Consider the following 21388-nt stretch of genomic DNA (forward strand, 5'->3'; position numbering starts at 1 on the left):
GGAGAGATTAAATTACAAGAGATTTCATGGATCTAAACTACACTGGTTAAGGGACAAAAAAGCAAAGTTTTTGGCATGACATTTGTGTCTTTGCTTGTTGTATTACTAATCCTTTTTACCATTGTACCATGAAACCTCTGATCATTTATTCTCTCTTGGCCTGTACTTTATCTGTAGTTCCCTTCTGTAGTTCCCACCCTTTCTCTACAACCCACCCCCTTTCACTTATGCAACTATTATGTTTCTAAACTTTAGTTCTGCTGACTTTTTCCACAGATGCTGCCTGTCCTCTTGCACGCTTCTAATATTTTCTTTTTTCAGTTAAAGTTTTAGTTTTATATTGTTGGTCCTAGAGTTTAGGAAAACAAACTAAGCATCTTTTCAATGTCTATCCTGTCAAACCCTTCCATAATCTTGGAGTGCTGTCTTATAAAAGTACTTTGAATATTATTCACTGTTATACTTGAAGTGCTGGTTAGAGAGAGTTACGTCCTTGAAGCCTTTAGGTTCTTGAATTTCTTTTATTCCTGTGGTGATATTGTACTTTGACTATGGGTGATGAATTGTGAAGAGGACATCAATGAGCCCTGGACCTAAAAGTTGTTATACCAGAAAATAAATCCCTTGATTTCATTTTGGACAATAATGTACTGTTAGCATTTTGTTTGTGGGCCTGGGGAATGGAATGTTTTTGTTTCAGTGTGAAAGAAAGGGAATGTAGGTGATAGAAATGTTCATGCCCTGTGCAAAACAACTGTGGCACCTTTAAGTTTTATGTTGACTTGAAAGACTAGGTACATGTTATGTTGTTGACATTTTGTACTATCCACAAAATGACCACTAAATTTGCCTGATCTGTGGAACTGGGCTGACAGCTCATGGTTTTAAACTCAGAGGTATTACCAGCCCCACTGTACTGTTTTTTTTTTGTTTTGGCATTTACCACAAGGTATAACATATCATTACAAATATACTATGTTTGTTACAAATGTGGAATTATGTAATTACCTCCAGTGCTAGATGAGATGATCGTGTACAGAATATGGCAATTACGTTAAAACCATGATTTTTACAGGGTAATTGTTTCCTTTTTCTCAAACTGGCAAAGTTTTAACTTGTGTGCAGCTAGATATAGAGCATTAAAGTTTACAAATGCTTCAGCTCGGCTTTTAAATGCAGTGGTCTCGTAAAACAAACTTCTTTGAAACAAAATGAAAGCATGATATTGTGGAAACTGGAAGTGTGAAATAAAAACAGCTTGCAGGGAGTGCTCATGCCTTGCAAAATCTGGTGAGAGAGAAATTGAGTTACCGTTTCAAATCAAATTGGCAGGTCTGAAGAGTCAAAATATTAATTCTGTTTCTGTCTCCACAGTTGCTAACAGACTTCCTGCATAGTTACAGTATTTTCCATTTTTGTTTTTTCTAAATTAAGCATCATTGAAGATTGTGTAGTTCTGTGAGCAAGTATTGCTTACAATACTATGGTGTATCACGTTAGTCAAACCAATATCGTTGGCACAGGTCTGGTGGTACTGTTGGCATTAGTTTAGGATTGTGCCATTGAGGAAGTTTGTGAATTTCTGTAAAGGAGTGAAAAAATGAATTATGTGGTTGTCGTGCACAAAAATTCAATTTTCTGTACTTAACCCTGTATTCTGGTCACAGGAAAATACTTAATATTTTACACTTTAGTGATGACTTGATACATCATTATAATCTTTGCAGAAAAGTCTTTGCCAGTAAGAATGTATCTCATTTGAAACATCTGAGGCATGATGCACATAAAAGAATCCCACCTAGCGATCATCTTCAAATGTTTGCCACCCCGCTGTCCTGTTTGTCATTTCAGTTTGCAAACAGCTGTTGTGTAGATTGCTATTCTTAAATCTCCTGAAATTCGTACTCTACGTGCATGCTGACTGGTTTGTTGAGTAATTAATACAAATCTATTGTTAATATGTAGCCAAAACTTAAAGCCTCATGGCTGAGATCAAAAAGTTAGCATCATGCATTCCTGCACCCTGGTGTTGCTCAACTACAGAACAATCACTCACTTTCATCTGTTAAGTTGATAAAGTACCTTTTCCAATTATGATCTATTGAAAATGGATACAGTGTAGTTGCTCAACAATCAACAGTTTGTCCACTTTTCTGTCTACGTTATGCTTAAATCACTTTAAGATTTTTTTTCCCTATTACCATTCCTTTAACTTTATTTACCTCGTATTCTGTCCCTTGAAATCATTCTGTAATGTCTGCCTTCCAGAGCTTAGAGAATTTTAGAAAGGTTACAGCACAACAGAAAGTAATTCAACCCGTTGTACAATTTTATGCCCAGCTGTGACATCATATAAAGCGAATCAAAAGCAAAAGAAAATTTATTTACAGATAGATGTCAGAAACATACTGCAAGGAAGTCTTGGATTGGATGTTCCAGGCAATTTGTTTTTAATGTCAGTAACTTCTATCTATAACATTGGGCCATTTTCAGTCACATTAGCAAATTTGAGTAAGTGGTTCACCATTTGCATTTGTGTGGCATGGAGGAGGGAGTGAAGACGAGGCGACGACGTCAGTCAGATTGGAAATTATTGATCTTTTCTTATGCACTCTGTTAAGACAACAGCTAACTTTGTGCCCTGTGTAAATAAATTAATTTTGGATCGGGTTATCAAATTTCAGATCTCTTCCATCATCATAGAGTCTCGTAAAATTCTTAGCCGTTGTGCTAAGTATACAAGTATCTGAGGAAAAGAAGTTACATCCCTTATTGTTAAAGTTATTGAAGAACATGTGCATGTATAAAGATAAAGTTGCATGACAATGACTATAGAGGCACTACATCTGCCAGCTGGAGTATTGAATTAATGTGAATGTTTGTGTTTTGTGCAGGTAAAGCCAAAGGGGAAAAAGAAAAATTCCCAGAGTCACAAACCAACAAAGGTAATTTTTAAAAAAAAATCTGTACAGTGGGCTGTGTGTCCGTGCACACACACACTTTCTGGTATGACCTGGAGCAATACTAAGTTTACCAGAAATGAGGCTATCACAATAACTTAGCATCACAAAAGTTGCTTGAATTTCATTGTAAATGTCTGCTATAATTGGAGGAAAACATTGAGGTTTCATCAGGGGTATTAACGTTCGATAATACTGAAATTTTTCATCTGTTAGTTTCTTGATCACCTTGTCTTCTAACATGTGATGTCTTGCTTCAGATTCTGCATGTACAAATCTGAGGTGTTGAATGATAACTTTTTTTGTCTTAATCAGAATTTAACATTATCAAATATAAAGATATGTAACACACCAGTTTAAAAAAACGCTTGAAATATATATTCGGTGTTCATACTACTTCTACATATAAAAGCTAAACATATGATTTCTGCCAAATATTCCCCAATCTAAGATTGTAATGACACATTGTAGTAATCCCATTATCGTGACAAATCTTTTTGTTACAGTCTGAGGGTAGGTAGTGAATTTTTTTAACTTGGCCTTTGCTTTTAAGACCAGCAAGTGTGCCGAAGTACTAATAGGCATATCCAAATGTTAGCCAGAGTCTGATTTTTGCTGATAGAAGTTTAAATTCTAAAGCTCTGCTTTGTACCTTTTTTTTTTTGAATATATTCTAGAAGTAAATGTACTAGAGGTTTTATTGAGGTGATCAAGAGTCTGTAATTGCTCTGAGGGACATCTGCGTCTTCAGATGAAGAAATAGCTTCCATACACATTAGGAAAAACTATATTTTTAATAAAAATGCTTTTCTACTCGAAGTAGAGGATTTTTTTTCATTTTTCCATTTATACTTTTATTATAAATTCTCTAACTTTGTGCTGGCAACATGCATTAGTAAGTTCAGATATGGTAGTATTGGAAAGGAGAGAAGATCTCAATATGGAGACTTATTTGCAATAATGAAACTATAATAGCATTTATATTACATTTAAATTGGAACAGGAGTAGACAAAGACCAATTGAACCTACTCCACCAGTAAGATAATGGCAAACCTTCCACATCAGCCCCATGGTCTGAACTATCCTTCTATCTCCTGATTGCCTCAGTGTCCAGAAATCAATTCATCTCAAACTTCGCTATAATTATTGATTTAGTATCTACAGCCCTCTGGAGTAGAGAATCTCCAAGATTTACAGCCCATTAAGTGACAAAATCCATCCTCATAGCAGCTATATCTTATTCTGAGACTATAGCGCTTAGTTCTAGACTTTCCAGCAAGAGGAGGTAGCCTGTTGACATTTATCCTGCCCTGTCAAGCCCATTAGTAATTCAGTATATTTCAATGAGACCATATCTCATTTTTCATAGTTCTCATGGGTTAGCCAATGCATTCCAGAAACCAATCCAGTGAATCTTTGTACCTTTTTTTAAGACAGTACTTAGTTATGTCCAGGAGTAGGGCACTTGGCCCCTTGAACCTACTTTGCCATTTGATAAGATTTTATCTAGTTCTACTTTTTAAAACATAAACCTCACGCCCTTTCCTCCATCACTATCTGGGAAAGAGACTTCCACAGGCTCAGAACCTTCCAAGAGGGGAAAAAAAAATCTTCATTTCAGTCTTAAATGGGAGACCCAATTTTTTTTTTTTAAGAAATTGTGTCCCCTAGTTCTAATCTCTTTTTATGATCTCATTGAAATTCTTAAGTGGCTTGACAGGCTAAATGCTGAGAGGATTGTTTCCCCTCATGCAAGAGTGTAGGACCAGAGGGCATAATCTCATAATAAAGGGGTGCCAATTTGAGATCAGATGTTTCAGCACCTACCCTATGAAGTCCTCTATCTCCACAATGCTGCTAAACGTGCTGAGTTTCTCTAGCTCTAACTCCAGATATGGTCTTAGCTGTGTTTTGTACAACTGAGCAAGAGAACCCTATTTTCATATTCGGATCCCTTTCCAATATGTAACAACGTTCCATTTGCCTTCCTAATTACTTGCTGTGTCTGCATACTAAAGTTTTGTGATATTAGCAGATCTGATATTCCTCACCTCCACTTTCCTGAACTTTCCCAGTGACCTTAATTCCCCAGTTGATCAAGAATCTATCTCAGCCTTAAATATACACAAGGACTCTGCCCCCCGCCGCTTTCTCTGGCAAGGATTTCCAAAGACTTGCAATCCTCTGAGAAAAGAAACGCCACCTCATCTCAGTGTTAAAGTGGCACCCCTTTATTCTGAGACTATGGCCTCTGGTCCTACACTCTTGCATGAGGAGAAACAATCCTCTCAGCATTTAACCTGTCAAGCCACCTAGAGTTTCAATGAGATCATCTCTCATTCTTTTAAATGACCACGAGTAGAGTCCCAACCTGTGCTTATAGGACAATCCCTCCATACCACGGATCATCCTCACGAACCTTCTCTGACCTGCCTCCAATGAAATAGTATATTTCCTTAAGGAGACTAAAACTCTTCACAGTACTCCAAAAGTCATCTCACCAGCACCTTGTACAGTTGCAGTAGGCTTTCTTACTTTTGTACTCCAACTCCCTTGAAATAAGGCGCAGCATATCCAATGGTCTTTCTGATTACTTGCTGCCCCAATGTGCTAGCTCCATGTGTTTTGTGTACAAGTACCCTCCCACATCCTTTGTGTTGAAGCTTTCTGCAGTTTTTCTCTATTTAAATAATATTCTGTTCTTTTGTTTTCCCTTCCAAAATGAAGAACTGTACATTTTTCCCATTTGCCAAATTTTTGCCCACTTAACCTGTCAATATCTCTCTGGAAACTGTTTGTATCCCCCTCTCAACCTACCTTTCCATCTATTTTAATGTTGTCTGCAAATTTGACTACAGAACATTCACTTCCTTCCTCATTAATATATATTATAAACAGTTGTGGTCCCAATGCTGACCCCTGTGGAGCTCCACTGGTCATGAGTCATCAACCTGAAAAAGAATCCCCTAACCCCAGTTGCTATATTGGAACTGCAGGTAGCTGAGAGTATAAGCCAGTGTTATTTTCAAATTTAAAGTCGTTTCATTACAGTACATCTGTTGAGGATAGAAATAGTTCAATCTTGGGAATTCATTAATGCAAATTGTTCACTAATATTGCTTTAAATTCTGTAGTTTAAAATTTTGCTGTGACACCTTATGCTTTGTGGGGATGCAGTGAACCAAGGTGGCTGTTCAACTCTTCGAACCTTTTCTGTTCTCAGCAATGCTTGCTCACAGCCATTTGGATTGCTGAGCCTTGGCCTACTTGCAATGAACTCAGGCCCATTGGATGTTAGTTCTGTGTAATGCCAAGAAAAATGGATTTTTTTGTATTTGTAGGGTTAATTGGTATGGGGGTTGGAGGAGAGGAAGGAAGCAGAAGAGACATCCACTGCAGCCTTGCAAATTTGAGCAGTTTTAAATGAAAATGATAGTTTTGCCTGCTAAATGTTGCTTTTTTTTAAACTGTCTGCCATTTACATTAATTGATTGCTCAACATGGGCTGCAAAAGAGATCAACTAATTTACTGCATGTAATTCTGAAGGACTTGGTAAAACATAGTTAGCCCAGGTGTTTGTTCTCTAATATTATTTGAATTGTAATTTAGGATTGTCAAACCTAGATATGCTGGATTGTTCAAGGCTTGTTTAAGGTCAAACCAATAACAAAGAAAAAATTAATCTGCTGACTTCTCATCAAGTTCCTGAAATAGCTGAGCATTACAATTCAATATTTTAGGTTATTTTTACATTGGCATAAAGCAAGTCAAGAATGTTTACAACAGCAACTTTGTTTAAATGACACAAAAAGTATCAACTTGTCAAAAACCTTGTCTGATTCCCAGGTTTTAAAGTGATGTCACCTAATGAGTATTCCATGATTATACTTTGCCTTTTCAGTCTCTAAATTTCAGCTATTCTTGTATCACCAACAACTGTGCCACCATTTTCTTTGAATTAAAGTCATAAATGTCTTTTTCTGTTTAACTGGTTAGGCCATTCTTCTTGAACTTGACCTTGAAGGTGATTGGTCATTTGTATCACACTGGAAAATATCTCCATCCCACCTTTGCAGTGCTGCTTTTTATCCCAGTTCCAATTGTATCTGTTCTAATAACGTATCCGTATATTCTTCATACAAGCAGAACAATGTCCCCAACGTCCTTCATCCTTTGTCTTCTCCTCATCCTTTTCACTATGGTGACAGATTCTAGAAGCATGGGATCAGGAGCCATATTTATGCTTGCCTTTATCTTCTCAACAATAACTGATTCAAAGTCAGATGCTCATCTAAACTACCATATGATGTGCAAAATTTTTCCCAGCTCAATATTAGAAAGACAAAAACTTAATGTAGTCATTAACTTAGTTCCTATAAACTTCTAAGCATTAGCTTCCTCAACTGCCGTTTCTGAATCCTTTTGGTAGTATAACATCTCTGCGTCTTACTTGATTTTGAGCTGACTTTATTCCTCCACATCTGTTCCCATCACTGAGATTCTTTTCATTTATCATTGCAATACTAACCCTTTTCAGACGTTGCTGTCCTTCAGATTCCATTTCAGGACTTTTATTTTTATATAATAGGTTTATTTTTAACAATATTTTTCTAACTGGCTTCGCTACTTTTAGCCTTCATTTGTTCTAAGTCATGTGGAATAGTATTGCTTGCCTACCCTGTGCCTGCACTTTCATTAACATGGTCCAGGCTAGCCTCCACTAGCTCCCTGTACTTCCATAAATCTGGTCCAATTTATCCCTCATGCACTCCCACATGGCTCGCTTCAACCTATTTCGATGACCTGGTTCAGCTTTGTTTCTGGATGCAGTTCTGAAATTTACATTCACTTGTTTCAGTCTTAAAACCGAGACTAATGCTTGAAAAGCCATAGCCTTCAGTCCACGAATAAACACCTTTTGTTTGCAGTGTAAGTCACTAGTGTTTGCTTGTGTTCTCCATTGCAGTATATTGCAATGATTTCCTCAACCAACTCTTTTCAACATCTTGTAGGTAGGTCTTGTTAGTCAATTTTGCTCTGGTTATTAAGGTGTAAATATTTAATGCTTACTACACTATAAAAAAGAGAGGCAACAGCCTAGTGGTATTATCGCTGGACTGTTAATCCAGAGACCGAGGAAATGTTCTGGGACCTGGGTTCAATGGTGGAATTTGAATTCAATAAAAATCTGGAATGACCATGAATCTATTGTCGATTGTTGGAAAAATCCATCAGGTTCACTAATGTCCTTTTAGGGAAGGAAACTTCCATCCTATCCTGGTCTGTCCCACATGTGACTCCAGACCCTCAGCAATGTGGTTGACTCTTAACTATTCTCTGGGTAATTGGGGATAAGCAATAAATGCCAGTCTAACCAATGATGCCGTCATCCTGTGAATAAATAAATAAAAAATGACTGGTTTAAAATCTTGACAAAAAATTACATCTGTGTGCCTTCCACTTGAAATTGAGTCATTATAAATGTTCATTTTGTTTATACTCCATTCTAGTGTTTGACAAATCATTCAGTGTCTTCAAAATTTTCATGCAGTTCGACTAAAACTATTGAAAAGGAGATAATGGTACTTCTAATGTTTGAAGCATTCTGATTCATTCTGTATTTGGTTTTACTTATTTTTCTCTTCAGAACTAATGACTCACTGCTTTGAGAGCAAAGATTTTATTTTAACATCAAAAGTTTTTTTTTAAATAGTGACTTGAAAATAGGGCAATAACATTTTCTCTCACATTAGAGATCTTAAAATAGAAGACAGACTGTTTGAACTAGATTCTTGAGTGTTGCTTGATAAATTTGTTCAAGTTCTACTGCTGTATGAATGTCAGTCACTGAGCGATATTATTCCTCCCAAGTTATCACTATAATTTCAGTGAAATGCAGGACAATGTGCCTTTTTTTAATGCAGTTGTGTGGTAGCCTTTCCCTTCCAGAGATTGTTAGTTGGACAGTTGGTTTGTGATGCAGAGTGATGCATACAACACTAGTTCAATTTTGGTACAGGCTGAGGTTACCATGACTGCCTTCTCAACTTCACCCCTTTCCTGATGTGTAGTGACCCTTGGGTTAAACTTGCTGCCAGTCAGCTCTCATTAAAGAGAGAGCAGCCTGTAGTGCTGTGGGATTATAGTGACACTCCCTTTCACTTCATTTCCTTTCGTTGTGCTAAGGATATGCAAAACTATCAGACTTGCCTACTTGAACTGTGAGGGTCAACTGGATTGCATGTGAAATGTAAAACTTTGTCTGACAGAGCTTGAATTATGCCTGGAGATTATATTTTGAGTTGTGTAATATGGAAGTGATGTGCTAGTGAATACAATTCTATCACTGGTGATAATGATGAAGAGTTTGAGGTGATAAATTAGGTTTGAAGAAAGATCTTTCATTTCTAGACCAACTATCATGTTTTCGGGACATTTTTAACCATTCACAGTGAATACATTAGTTTTTAAGAAAATTCGCTGCTGAAGGCAAACAATTTGCACTGAGGAAAATCACACACACAGCAAATGAGAAAAATGAAAACGGAAAATGCTAGAAGATCAACTGATCAGGCAACATCTGTGAACAGAGAAACCGAGTTAATGATTGAGGTCAATGATGTTTTCTCAAAATGTCTTGCAGTCTACAATCTGTTTTCTAGTTTACAATCTTCTGACCCAAGCAAAAAGGACACTTCAGTTAACATCCATGTGAATTTGCACCAGTTTCATTGCATTAACATTCCAATAGTATTAAATATATGCAAGGTAACAGCCAATTTGCTTACTGTGAGCTCCCACAAACAGCAACGAAGCATCCTGAATTGATTTGTGTTGGGTCATAAGCGGTGACCGGATACTAAAAGAGCCTTGTGTCTGCTTCAGACCTTAATTTAAAGAAAGCACTTCTCCAGTATTAAAACAAATCCTCAGCATTTGAGGGCTTTTGCCTCTACCATCCGTTCAGACGGTGAGTTCTAGACCCCTACAATCTTTAGGATTGAAAAGATCTTCCTCGACTCCCCTCTTATTCTTCCAAAGGCTACCTTAAATCAATGTCCCCTAATTATTCATGTTTCTGCTAATGGAAATGGGTCTTTTTTATCCACTGTATCTCGGCCACTCAATTTTATTGTAGTGCAGTGTAGCGCAGTACAAAGCTGCAATGATCAGACAAGCTTTAGGGGTTGACTGTTGTGCCTTGCTTTCAAATACACTTCAGGTGTTTTGGTAATGCAGTGCCATTTGTATTGATGTGAAATTGAAACTGTTGATTACATTGTGAGATGAAGAAGTAATGTTAAAGATGCCAGGAGAGTTTAAAAAGCTGCTGTGTTTAGTTGTGAGGACTTCAACGCAGTATTATATGTTACTTGCAATTGAGCATCAATTTTAAGAAAAAGGTCTCAAAGTATTTTAGATGAAGAAAATGCATTTCCATGCTTAATTTTGTCTGAAGCCAAAATGATGACTACCATTTCTTTTGTGTCAGCCTTAGTTCAGCATAGCACTGTCCTGTTTCTCAGTCAAAAAATTGTGGAGTGAGAGTCCTGCTCCATAAATGTGAATGTGTAATTTAATCTAGCACTTCAATGCAGTACTGTGGAGATGCTACATTGTTCAAGGTACGGTACCATCCTTTGGATGAGATATTAAAAAGATGATCTGTCTTCTGGGATGGATGTAAAATATCCTGCCACACCATTCAGAGAGTAGAATATGTCCTGGTCCACAATTATCGCTTGACCAATAAATACATAGGGTAAATTATCTGATTACTTTATTTAATAGCTGTTCATGGGACTTTGCTGTGTGTAAATTGGTTTTCATATTTACAAAATTATAACCGACTACGTTTTAAAGATATTTTGGCTGTAATGTGCTTTGGGGCACCTTGATGCTGCAATAGATTTAAAATAAAAAAATTTTCAGCCATAATTCAGTGACTTTCGACAGGCTGGAATTGGTGCATTATGAAAATAAATTGTTTTAGATTGTATATGCAAACTTTTCAGCTTAATGTTTCAAATGACATGGATTTACAGCTCAAGTGATTTAAAAGCTCAGATGTTGATGCAGTTAAGATTAATCATGTTGATAAATAAAATAACTTGAAGGAAAACAATGGTGATTCACTGCAATTGGGGGGAAAAAAAAGGACTGACAAAATTGTCAATTTTAGGATTTCTGCCCATTTTGAGAATCATAATGTAGTAATTTTGTGACCTTTACAATTTTCAAGTTATTATTGAAACCTGTGGCATTTATTTCAGTGGCTTAATTGAGTTGGACAATGAAAATGTGACAATGATTGCATTTTGTTTTTGAGAAGAAAATTATGTACTTTGTGCAAATTGGTAAAATGGCAATTTTTTTTTCCCAAACCCTTATTTGAACACATTAAAGCATTCCCTTCTGTAAAATTCAGAAATATGTCTTGTTTTCCATATAACTTCGCAGTTTGTTTTTATAAATACGTTAAAACCATTCAATATGATGTGATACTAGGTCCATTCATTTCTACTAACTTGGCTGTGCAGGGTAAATTTATACCTGTCAACTGCAGTCAAACACTATCCATGTTTTCTGTTGGCATTGGCAGGTGTGATCTGTAAGTACCATGTTCATTGTGAAATTTATGCTGTCTTTAATTAAGTAATTGCAATGGCTGTTTTAAACAGCAGGCATCTCTGTAAATTAGAGCCTTTCCAACTGTGTTGAATTAAAACTAGAGTTAAACGTTTTACCTGGGACAATGGCTAAGTATGCTGGTAACAGTGTTTTTATAATGTAGTTAAATGGATCCTCATTTGTAAGGTATTTGAAAGGACTGTAGCTATTTGTTACTGTTGGAGGTTTGAAACACTTCTTGAATATATTACTAAGGATCAACAGTCATGAGCCTTTACTTGATCGTGTTTCTATGGTACAGAAGCAGTCTTCCTGGTAATTTCTTTGCTGATTATGAAATAAAGGTAATTCCCAGTTGTTGTTCCTGTTGCCCTGTATGTACTTTTTGTTAAATTTGCAGTGTGCTAGGTTCTGAACATGATTTTGAGAATTCTCTAGGAATCTACTGAATAAAGGTGATTTGTTGTAGATTTGAGGAGCGGGATAAAAATTTATCTGTACCACTCAAATTTTCTCACTAGATTCAAAACATCATTAATGGTGACCCGTGCCCCCCCTTCCCCGCGCCCCCCCCAACCCCGCCAGAGGTAACGAGGTGAAATTAAGATCACAGACCTGAAACATTAAGCTTGTTTCTCTCTCCACAAATACTGCCAGTCTCGCTGACTGTATTTCCAGCATTTTGTTTTTAGTTCAAATTTCAAGCATATTTGGTATTTTGCTTTTGGAATGAATATGGTTCTTTCACTTCCTCCTTTCACCATGAAACAAAATAAACTTGTCGTGATGGTGCATGAACTAAAATAGAAGGTGTGATGTTTTCAACTGGTATGCTTAATAAGTGGAGAATGTACCCATCTCAGTTGGAGTTATAGTCAGTCATACAGCATGGAAACGGAGCCTTTGGTCCAACTCATGGTGATCAGGTATCCTAAACTGAACTAGTTCCATATCCCTCAACTTTTTGTCTCGTCTCCCTCTAAACCTTTCCTATTCATGTACCTGTCCAAATGTTTTTTAAATGTTGTAATTATGTGCAGAATGAGAGCATTTCTCATCCCAATTATTCACAGACAATTGCATCAATGTGACACTTCCATTTTGAGCATTAGATTCTTAAATGAGGTTCCTCATTTTAAAGACAGATTTTGTGCTGTGATTCAACAACTGTTACAGCGACAAGTTACATTTCTACATTACACCAAACGCATAGTAAAACAGCCTAGAGTATTTTTTCAGAAAAAAAGAAAAATTTGCTGAGCTATGGGGAAAAGGTAGGTGAATGGCACCAAATGAACTGCTCTTCAGGCACTAGCATTAACATTACCAATTACAAATGTAAAATCACTATTGTCCTAGTGGAGCATAGGGCTGTTATTTTGTTACAGAGAGATGATTGGTGGTTTAACTTGAGGGATGTCATGCCTCAAGTGAGGGGAGAGGCTGAGAATTAGTGTGCTTTGTGGCAACCTCAGCCGATGTGGAAATTGAACCCATGTTGTTGGCATCACTTTGCTTTGCAAACCAGTTATGTGGCCAACTGAGCTAACCAACTCCCAATTAACATACATGTGTACCAGTACACTTGAATAAGAAGCAAATGACCTCCTTCAGTGCTGTAATCATTCTATGACAAAGGAAGGATAAAAGGGGAGAAAGACAGATTTTATGGAGGGAATTTTGGGGATAAGAGAACTGGCTGTTGAAGATACACTGGTGATGGTGAAGTCGTGAACAATAGGATTGCTGAAGGCTAGATGTAAAGGAGCATAGATATTTCCAAATTGAGACGACAAATACAGGACATACAAGGCTGGTGGAGAGATTTGAAAACAGTGGGTGAATTTTAAAATTGATATGTTGTTAAACTGGGAGTGACTGTCTTTTAGCAAGATCCGAGATGATGAGTAAGTGGGACTTGATGTGAGTTAAGGTATCGCCTGCGGACATTAGTTGAGCTTTTAGTTTTATGGACTGGAGAGCTTGGTAGGCTGGCCAGCAGTGCAGTGGAATCATCATTTATATGTAGCAATGATATGGATGAGGGTTTCACCAGGAGATGAGATGGAGTGAGGTCAAGCCAGTATGCAGGTGGAAATAGGCCATTTTGGTTATGGCACGGATGTGTGACTGGAAGCTCAATCCTGGATCTCACATGTCAGAGTGTAACAAATGGTCCAATTCAGTCCCGGTGAGGGTGCAGAATAGTAGTGATGGCAGGAAAACAGACAGAAACCAGATGAGGGCAGCATGGTGGCTCAGTGGTTAGCACTGCTGTCTCTCAGCTCTCTCGTTCGATTCCACCCTCCGGTGACTGTCTGGAGTTTGCACGTTCTCCCCGTGTCTGCGTGGGTTTCCTCCGGGAGCTCCGGTTTCCTCCCACAGTCCAAAGATGTGTAGGTTAGGTGGATTGGCCATGCTAAATTGCCCATCGTGTCCAGGGCTGTGTAAGTTAGGTGGATTAGACATGGGCAATGCCAGGTTACGGGGGAAAGGGTAGGGGAATGGGCCAGGGTGGGATGCTCTTTGGAGGAACAGTGTGGACTTGGTGGGCCGAATGGCCTGTTTCCACACTGTAGGGATTCTATGATTATTTTCCACTAACAACGTTAAAGCACCAAAAATTAACAGAACACTTAAAACACTTAACACACGAGGCAAAGAATTTTATTGTTTTACTCCATTGGTTTTCAGTTTGTATCCCACCACATTTATACAGTGCATTTAACATAATAATACATCCCGTGGGTGCTCCACAGGAAAGATTATCAAACAAATTTTGTCACAGTACCACATTAAGTGAAATGCTGGAGCAACTTGCCAAAAGCTTGGCCAAAGTGATATGCGTTAAGGAGCATCTTAAACGAGGAGAGAGGCACTACGGTTTAGAAATGGGATCTTGACCACAAAAGGCATGGCTAACGATGATGGAGCAAATAAAGTCAGATGTGTGGTAATTAGGAGAGGACAGAGATATGAGGATTGAAAGGCTGGGAGAAGTTAGATGGGAAGAAAGGAGACTATCAGATTTAAAATCTGGGGTCTCCCAACTTCAGGCCAGTTCTGGCAACTGATGTGGAGCATCTCAATCCTGCAGTTAGTAAGAGTTTGAGTGTCTTTGGATGTTTTACTGCATTTACTATATAAGTACAAGCTTATTATTGTTTGTACTTACTATTTTTACATTCATCCTTTTTTAAATTTTGTGGGCTTGGATATTTGGATAGTTAGATATTGTTGGATAAGTATATCAGAGCAGCAAGAATTTCAGCTGCGTGACCCCACATTTCAAATTTGCTCCAAATCCCTTTGTCTCATTCCTTCCCTCTGAAGACTTCCGTACCAAGGTATTGCTCATTCTTCCAGTTAGCTTCAATATTTATTTCCTTGTGTATCCCTGAAGAGTATTGAAGTACATTTCTGCACTAATGGAGAGGCTTTCCCACATCTAGTGACTCGTGAGGTAGTGAAAAGCAAGTGCTTATGTCTGTTTCTGTGGCGGGTTTTCCCCTGATGTGAGAGTGAGTGGTCCCACTGTACATCGAGCATGTGGCCAATCAGGAATTTCTTTGAAAGATTGACAGGTTGAAAACTGGCCTGTTTGAATAAATTATGGTTGTGCCTTCTGTGGCTATCATATCTTGAAATGGGACTCTCAAACCCATGGCTTCTGCCTCAGAGGCTGGGACACTACCCACTGAGCCACAAGACCACCCCTTCCTACACTAAAAGCATATAAAAAGGACGCTAATAAAACTGACAGGATAGAATCAGAATTGTTGCAACGTAGAGGGCCATTTGATCCATCATGTCCATGCTGGACCTTCAAAGAAATTCATGAACTGCCATCATGAACCAACATCATCCCAAGTGATTTGACAAAATGACAATAGACCTTGGGTAGCTAGAGGTAGCAGGGGGTTGCAGTGAGGATCCTTTACAGGCTCTGTTAAAGCCAGCTGTGGTCTTGTAAATGTGACTTTTTTAGGCTTAAGTGGGATCTGCTATCAGTGTTCACACTTGGAGCCTTAGGTTTCAAAAATAGTCATATTGAAGTCTCAGTTTGCTGCAGGAGTCAGGCACATGAAATCTTTACTACTGCACTCCATTTCAATACTTCTGCATTGTATACTTGTACCATGCAAATCTTAAATATGTCTTACTATTGAGCTGTCTTTTTTTTTTGAATAAAAAGAACTTGAAAAGCACATCCTTAGTGATTTAAATAATTCAGTATTAGTATCTCTTTCTTTCAATTATTAGTCTGAGGTGGCAGATCCACAATTATATAAATAGCATAAATTCTACTTAAATGGAATAAATGTACCTTGTTTCAGCAATTTGTTTTGTTGTGGGGTTATAATGGTAATGGTGAACATTCTAAAAGTGAAGGCATTGTTCACTGGAACACTGATAACATTAAAAAAGACGTGAAGCACTTGTCCTACTGAATGACACAGATCTTGGCGTTTAGCAAGGCTTCACACGTGGATGTTGGCAATGACCAGTCCCTGCATACTAAAGATGAAGACTGAACTGTATTGTGACCATGGCTGCTTCCTACTTCTAAATGCTTGCATTAGTCAAGTTTTGTCCAGTTATCCCAAAGCATCCTCAATTTATTTTTAGTTTGCTCATATTTCAAGTGTTGTAATTTTTGTGATTTATTATTTGCAGTTATGATTTCCATTTAATTCAGTAGCAGAATTATTTTGAGGTGGATGACCTAGAAATCAATAGGGTTCATCACTGTATGCTAGGTACAATATTTTCAGCAACTTAATAGTGAAAATAAACCTTTGAGGTTGCAAAATACAGTATTTGTAAGCGCAAAGTTTTATAATGCAGGATAAAATTAACTTTCCCAATTTGTTTATTTTCCCTTTAAGTGCTGTGAATTGCAGGTAAGGGCCCAAGGCCACCACTATTGGCCATGAGAAGTGCCCAGTCCACATCATCACTCCGGAAGAGCATCTCAAAGGATTAAACTGAGATGTGAAGCTAACCTGTTTCACACTGCTACATTGGAGCAGTAAGATTTGTGGTATTTTCCATTAATAGGATACTGCTGTCAATCCATAAGTATATTCTTCCTATCTCAAATCAGTAATGTGGTATACAAATTTCAGTGCCAGTCTGATGCCATATATGGTGGGTCTTATTAAACCACGTGTCCCTTTGTTTGCACCAGGCTGAGTACTGACCACACCGAGTGACTTGTGCTTTTTTTTAAAAAAAAAAAAAAAAAAAAAAACCAGGTCATAATGTCTGTCATTATTTTGTGATTCCGAGATTGAGAACATAAGAACTAGGAGCAGGAGTAGGCCATCCAGCCCTTCGAGCCTGCTCCGCCATTCAATAAGATCATGGCTGATCTGTTCGTGGACTCGGATCCACTTACCTGTGTTCTCACCATATCCCTTAATTCCTTTATTGTTCAAAAAAATATCTACCTTATCTTTTAAAAACGTTTACTGAAGTAGCATCAACTACTTCACTGGGCAAGGAATTCCGTAGATTAAGAACCCTCTGGATGAAGAAGTTCCTTCTCAATTCAGTCCTAAATCTGCTCCCTCTAATCTTGAGGCTATGCCCTCTTGTCCTAGCTTCTTGGGAAGCACTTGCTGAGCAGTCCTAAGTTCAAAGTAGTACATTGTTAACCAATTAAAGTTTATCAGTTTGGCACTTACACTTGCTAGATGATGCTTATATTCATACGCAGGTAAAGAAATTTGTCCAGCCATCTTTTTTTGAATTAACTAAAGAGCACTAACACTCTGGTACAATCTACTTGGCAACTCCTTGACCAATTGGAGTCCCCTTGCAGTTAATCTGCGCTGTTTTCTCATAGTGTAAAATTTTCTCCCTTTGGAATTTAGTATTGTTGCATTTGCCCTGATAAATGTGAGGTGGAACCTTTTGCTTTTTCAAAAATATTCAAGTTTTTGGACTAAAACTAAGTAAATATACATTAAATAATGATTTTGGATAGCTCTGTGAAGTGTGCAATAGGAATTTTATTAATATTGCTTACAGGTTTCTGTCATTTAAAATCAATTAAAAGCGTTCAGAATAATTAAGTGTTGGTGAGCTTGTACTCTCTTTGGCTGAACTACACTGAAGTGCTGTCTCCTGTTAGGAGAACACATTTTGCTGACTTAAGTTTGGGTGTCCCTCATATATAGTTGAGGACTAATTACGTAATTAAATTAGAATAAGTGTTACAGAAAACCTCATTTGGTATGTTGTGAGCACTTTTTTCCTCTTAGAAGTATGACATAATCTAATATCTTTTAATTTGTGTTAGTGCCCCTTTCCAACTCTGTCTCTGTCCCACCCCCCACCCTCTCCCCTCAGCTCTTATGAAAAATTTCAAGACCTGGTAACATGCTGTCACTTCATCATGAGTTGTCTTTTAAATTGGTCTCAAAGTCATTTTGGCCAGAAATGAACTGCAGTTGTCATCATGCTGGACGTCCTCTAAGAAAATTGGCTGTTTATTCTCTGAATGTTTTTACTTTGCAGTCCCAGCCACCAGTCCTGTTGCAACCCCATCACCAAGCAGGAGCAATGCACTTCTGGAAGCTGCAGGACCAAGCTATGTGGCAATCAATGCCATCTCTGCCAACATGGACTCTTTTGCACGTGGCAGAACAGCAGTTCTCAATCAACAACCAATTCATATGGAAGCTGCCCATTTTGGAGACTTAGGTAAAGTTGTAATTTACTAATTTAAGCTCATGGTATGTAGTAAAATAATTATGGACACTCTTGGATAAGTCTAGAGAGGCAGTGTGTGACATTTTGATATTTTGTTTTATTATTGTACATTGGTGTCAACGTTATACTAGTCTTCAATTATTTCATAAACGGTTTGGCAATTTGTAGTCTGTAGTCGAAAAATGGATAATTTAGTGGCTCAGAGGCAAATTTTCAATGTAATTTTTATATTTGCAAAACTAGGCATGCTTTTCAGTACATAATCAAGATTAACTATTGAAGAGTCAGTGTAGAGTGAGGGAAATACCATCAGCCTTTGAAAGCATTTGGAACCCTTTTCTGAAGTCATTGTTAATGTAATTTTTAACTTCATGGATCTGCATCTGAGTGGGGTGACTGCATCACTAACTATCCCATTATGTTAATGAGTACATTCACAAGTTGCCAGTTTGACTGTATCAATGTGAAAACTCTGTGGTGTGTACTTGTCTTCAAATCTAATAGAATTTCTATTATATCAGTTATTAACTGCTGAAGGCTTGCAGTAAATGTCTGCTTCATGTTCACATCCAGTTTGGCACACATGGCAGGATGAATCTATGCAGCTAATGCTGCCTTTTCCCCCTGCTTTGATGAAATCTTGAACACTTCTGCTTTTGCAGTGAAATCATTGGATTAATTTGCATTGCTACCTTCTCTGTTATGTGCAAAGTATGTTATATCTGGTTGCTGAGCCTGGAGCTACCTATGGCCAAAATTCTGAATTTTTAAAATGTAATCTTGCGCTCTTGCTCTCGTCACCGCTAAGGTAATCCTGCTGTCTTTGCCAACCAAGCTTCTAGTCGACTCTTCTAATTCTATTTCATGATCTAATATCGATTTTTAATTGATAATGCTTTTGTGAAGCACAATAACAAATTTTAAAGGTGCTACATAAATACAATTTGTTGTTACTTAACGCATGTGAATAATAATCTCCATATTCTTTGTGTTCCCCAAATCATCCCCTGCCCCTCCCCCTTAATAAGGTCATTGTTAACCTGTACACAGCAGCCTTACACTTTCTTTTCAGTAATCAGAATAATATCAGTATTTTCCTGCTCCTCCGATGCTGCCTGACCTGTGTTTCTCCAGCTCCAAACTGTGTTGTCTCTGACTCCAGCATCTGCAGTTCTTGCTATCTCTGAATGATATCAGTATTACAACTTTAACAACATAATGGCTTTGTCCTTGTTAGCCATTTTCAATAATTAATTATTCATACATAGTAACTTGCAGTTCAGAACTATATTTTTTCTTGTATCATTCTAACTCTGGCTTGGCCAAATATTTTTCCCCCAAGGTGCTATACTTTTTTTATTCTCACTAATGGGGCCAATGAGCAAATTTTTTAAAGTTTTGACATAACATTAAACAGGCACCTACCAACCAAGAAAAATCAATGTCAAAGCAATGAATTGATTGTTTGTAAACTATGAGTAATTAATAAATTTACAAGTACCAAGCAGCAGAAAGAAGAAAAAAACGGAAAAAAGTATTAGAGATAGTAGGAACTGCAGATGCTGGAGAATCCGAGACAACAAGGTGCAGAGCTGGATGAACACAGCAGGCCAAGCAGCATCATAGGAGCAGAAAAGCTGACGTTTCGGGCCTAGACCCTAAAGCAGAATTGTAGAGCGACAGCTTAGGCCCCTGAGGAAGGAGCTGAGACAAAGCGAAGGACTAGATTTTAACTGATGCTGACCTTGCACTTGCCTTTGGAGCACATTTTGATCTGACCTCAGTAGAATTCATACAAAAGTGGGTTTTGGAGGCAGGTTGCTTTTCAGCCTGGGTTTTGTCTCTCTCCTATGCCATGTGAGGAGATGGCTGCATGTTTATCCACACCAAATAGCCACTGTCTGTGTGAATGTCTGGCTCACTTCCAGTCTCTAGGTATCGCCCACGTTATACCCACTGAGAATAAAGGTATGTGTGAGAATCTGCAAGAAAGTGAGAATGACAAATTCCCCTCTAACTGGGACATTTCAAGATAAATATACAAGTGTCTGAGTTAGGAGAAGGAACTGGCCATTTGGCCCCTCAAGCCTGCTTTAATAAGTTCATGACTAATTTGATTGTAACCCCAACTCTGTGCTCTTGCCTACCCCCAATAACCTTTCACTCCTCACTTACCAAGAATCTATTTGCCTCTGCCTTAAAGATATTCAAGATATTCTTCTTCCAACATCTTTTAATGAAGAAATTTCAAAGGCTTGTGATCCTCTGAGGGGGGGAAAAAAAAACCTCATCTGTCTTAAATGTATGATTCCATATTTTTATGGAATCTTAGTTCCAGATTCTCCCACAAGAGTAAACGTTCTCTCCATATCCATAAGCCCCCTGAGGATCTTACCTTTCAATCAGGTCACCTCTTATACTTCTGAACTCCAGTGAATGCAAGCCTAGCCTGTCCTCTTTAGATAACCTGCCTATTCCAGGTATTGATCTCGTAAGCCTTCTCCGAGCTACTTGAAATACATTGGGTAGGGTTAGAGGTGTGGGTCTGGATGGGATGCTCTTTGGAGGATTGGTGTGGACATGATGGGCAGAATAGCCTGCTTCCACACTGTAGGGATTCTAAGTGAGAAGTACTAATTCTAGATTAAACATTTGAAAAATGCCATTTATGGCTGTAAATCCAGAAGCCTAATGTGCAGCAGCACATATGGTAGGAACGTTCTGGTGATGAGTAGTATGTTATTGGATAGTGGAGCAGAAGAGGAGACAACCAATAAATGGTGTTTGTGTAGCAATTTTTTCTTTTTCATCGGTTACGCCCCATAGCAGGCTAAGCTTAGAAAGTGAATGAAGCCCAATCCAAAGCAGCTAATGAGTTACTTATAAAGAAGCTAACTATCGACAAAATTCAAAATATGGATTTCTTGATGGCTAAATTTTGATATTGTCTAGAAAGCATGATATCAAATATTTTTATGACTATCTTCTATATATTTTGCACATTTATTTGGAAGGAATTTCATTATAAGCCAAAGAATTGCTATTTCATAATGTTAGATAAGAACGTATAAAGGT

At 37.8% G+C, this 21388-nt stretch overlaps 1 protein-coding gene across 1 annotated transcript in view; it reads left to right on the forward strand.

The window, feature by feature from the left end:
• The window catches only part of LOC109917447 (A kinase (PRKA) anchor protein 10), a 60183-nt gene that overhangs the window by 1698 nt on the left and 37097 nt on the right, over positions 1 to 21388 (forward strand). Inside the window, exons 3-5 of the mRNA XM_048612348.1 lie at positions 2622 to 2742; positions 2895 to 2945; positions 18119 to 18304. Of these exons, the coding sequence (XP_048468305.1) occupies positions 2622 to 2742; positions 2895 to 2945; positions 18119 to 18304 (358 nt within the window). The remainder of the gene's footprint in view (positions 1 to 2621; positions 2743 to 2894; positions 2946 to 18118; positions 18305 to 21388) is intronic.

The sequence above is a fragment of the Rhincodon typus genome, chromosome 26 (assembly GCF_021869965.1).
Source record: "Rhincodon typus isolate 14 chromosome 26, sRhiTyp1.1, whole genome shotgun sequence".
In the NCBI taxonomy this organism is placed as follows: Eukaryota; Metazoa; Chordata; class Chondrichthyes; order Orectolobiformes; family Rhincodontidae; genus Rhincodon; species Rhincodon typus.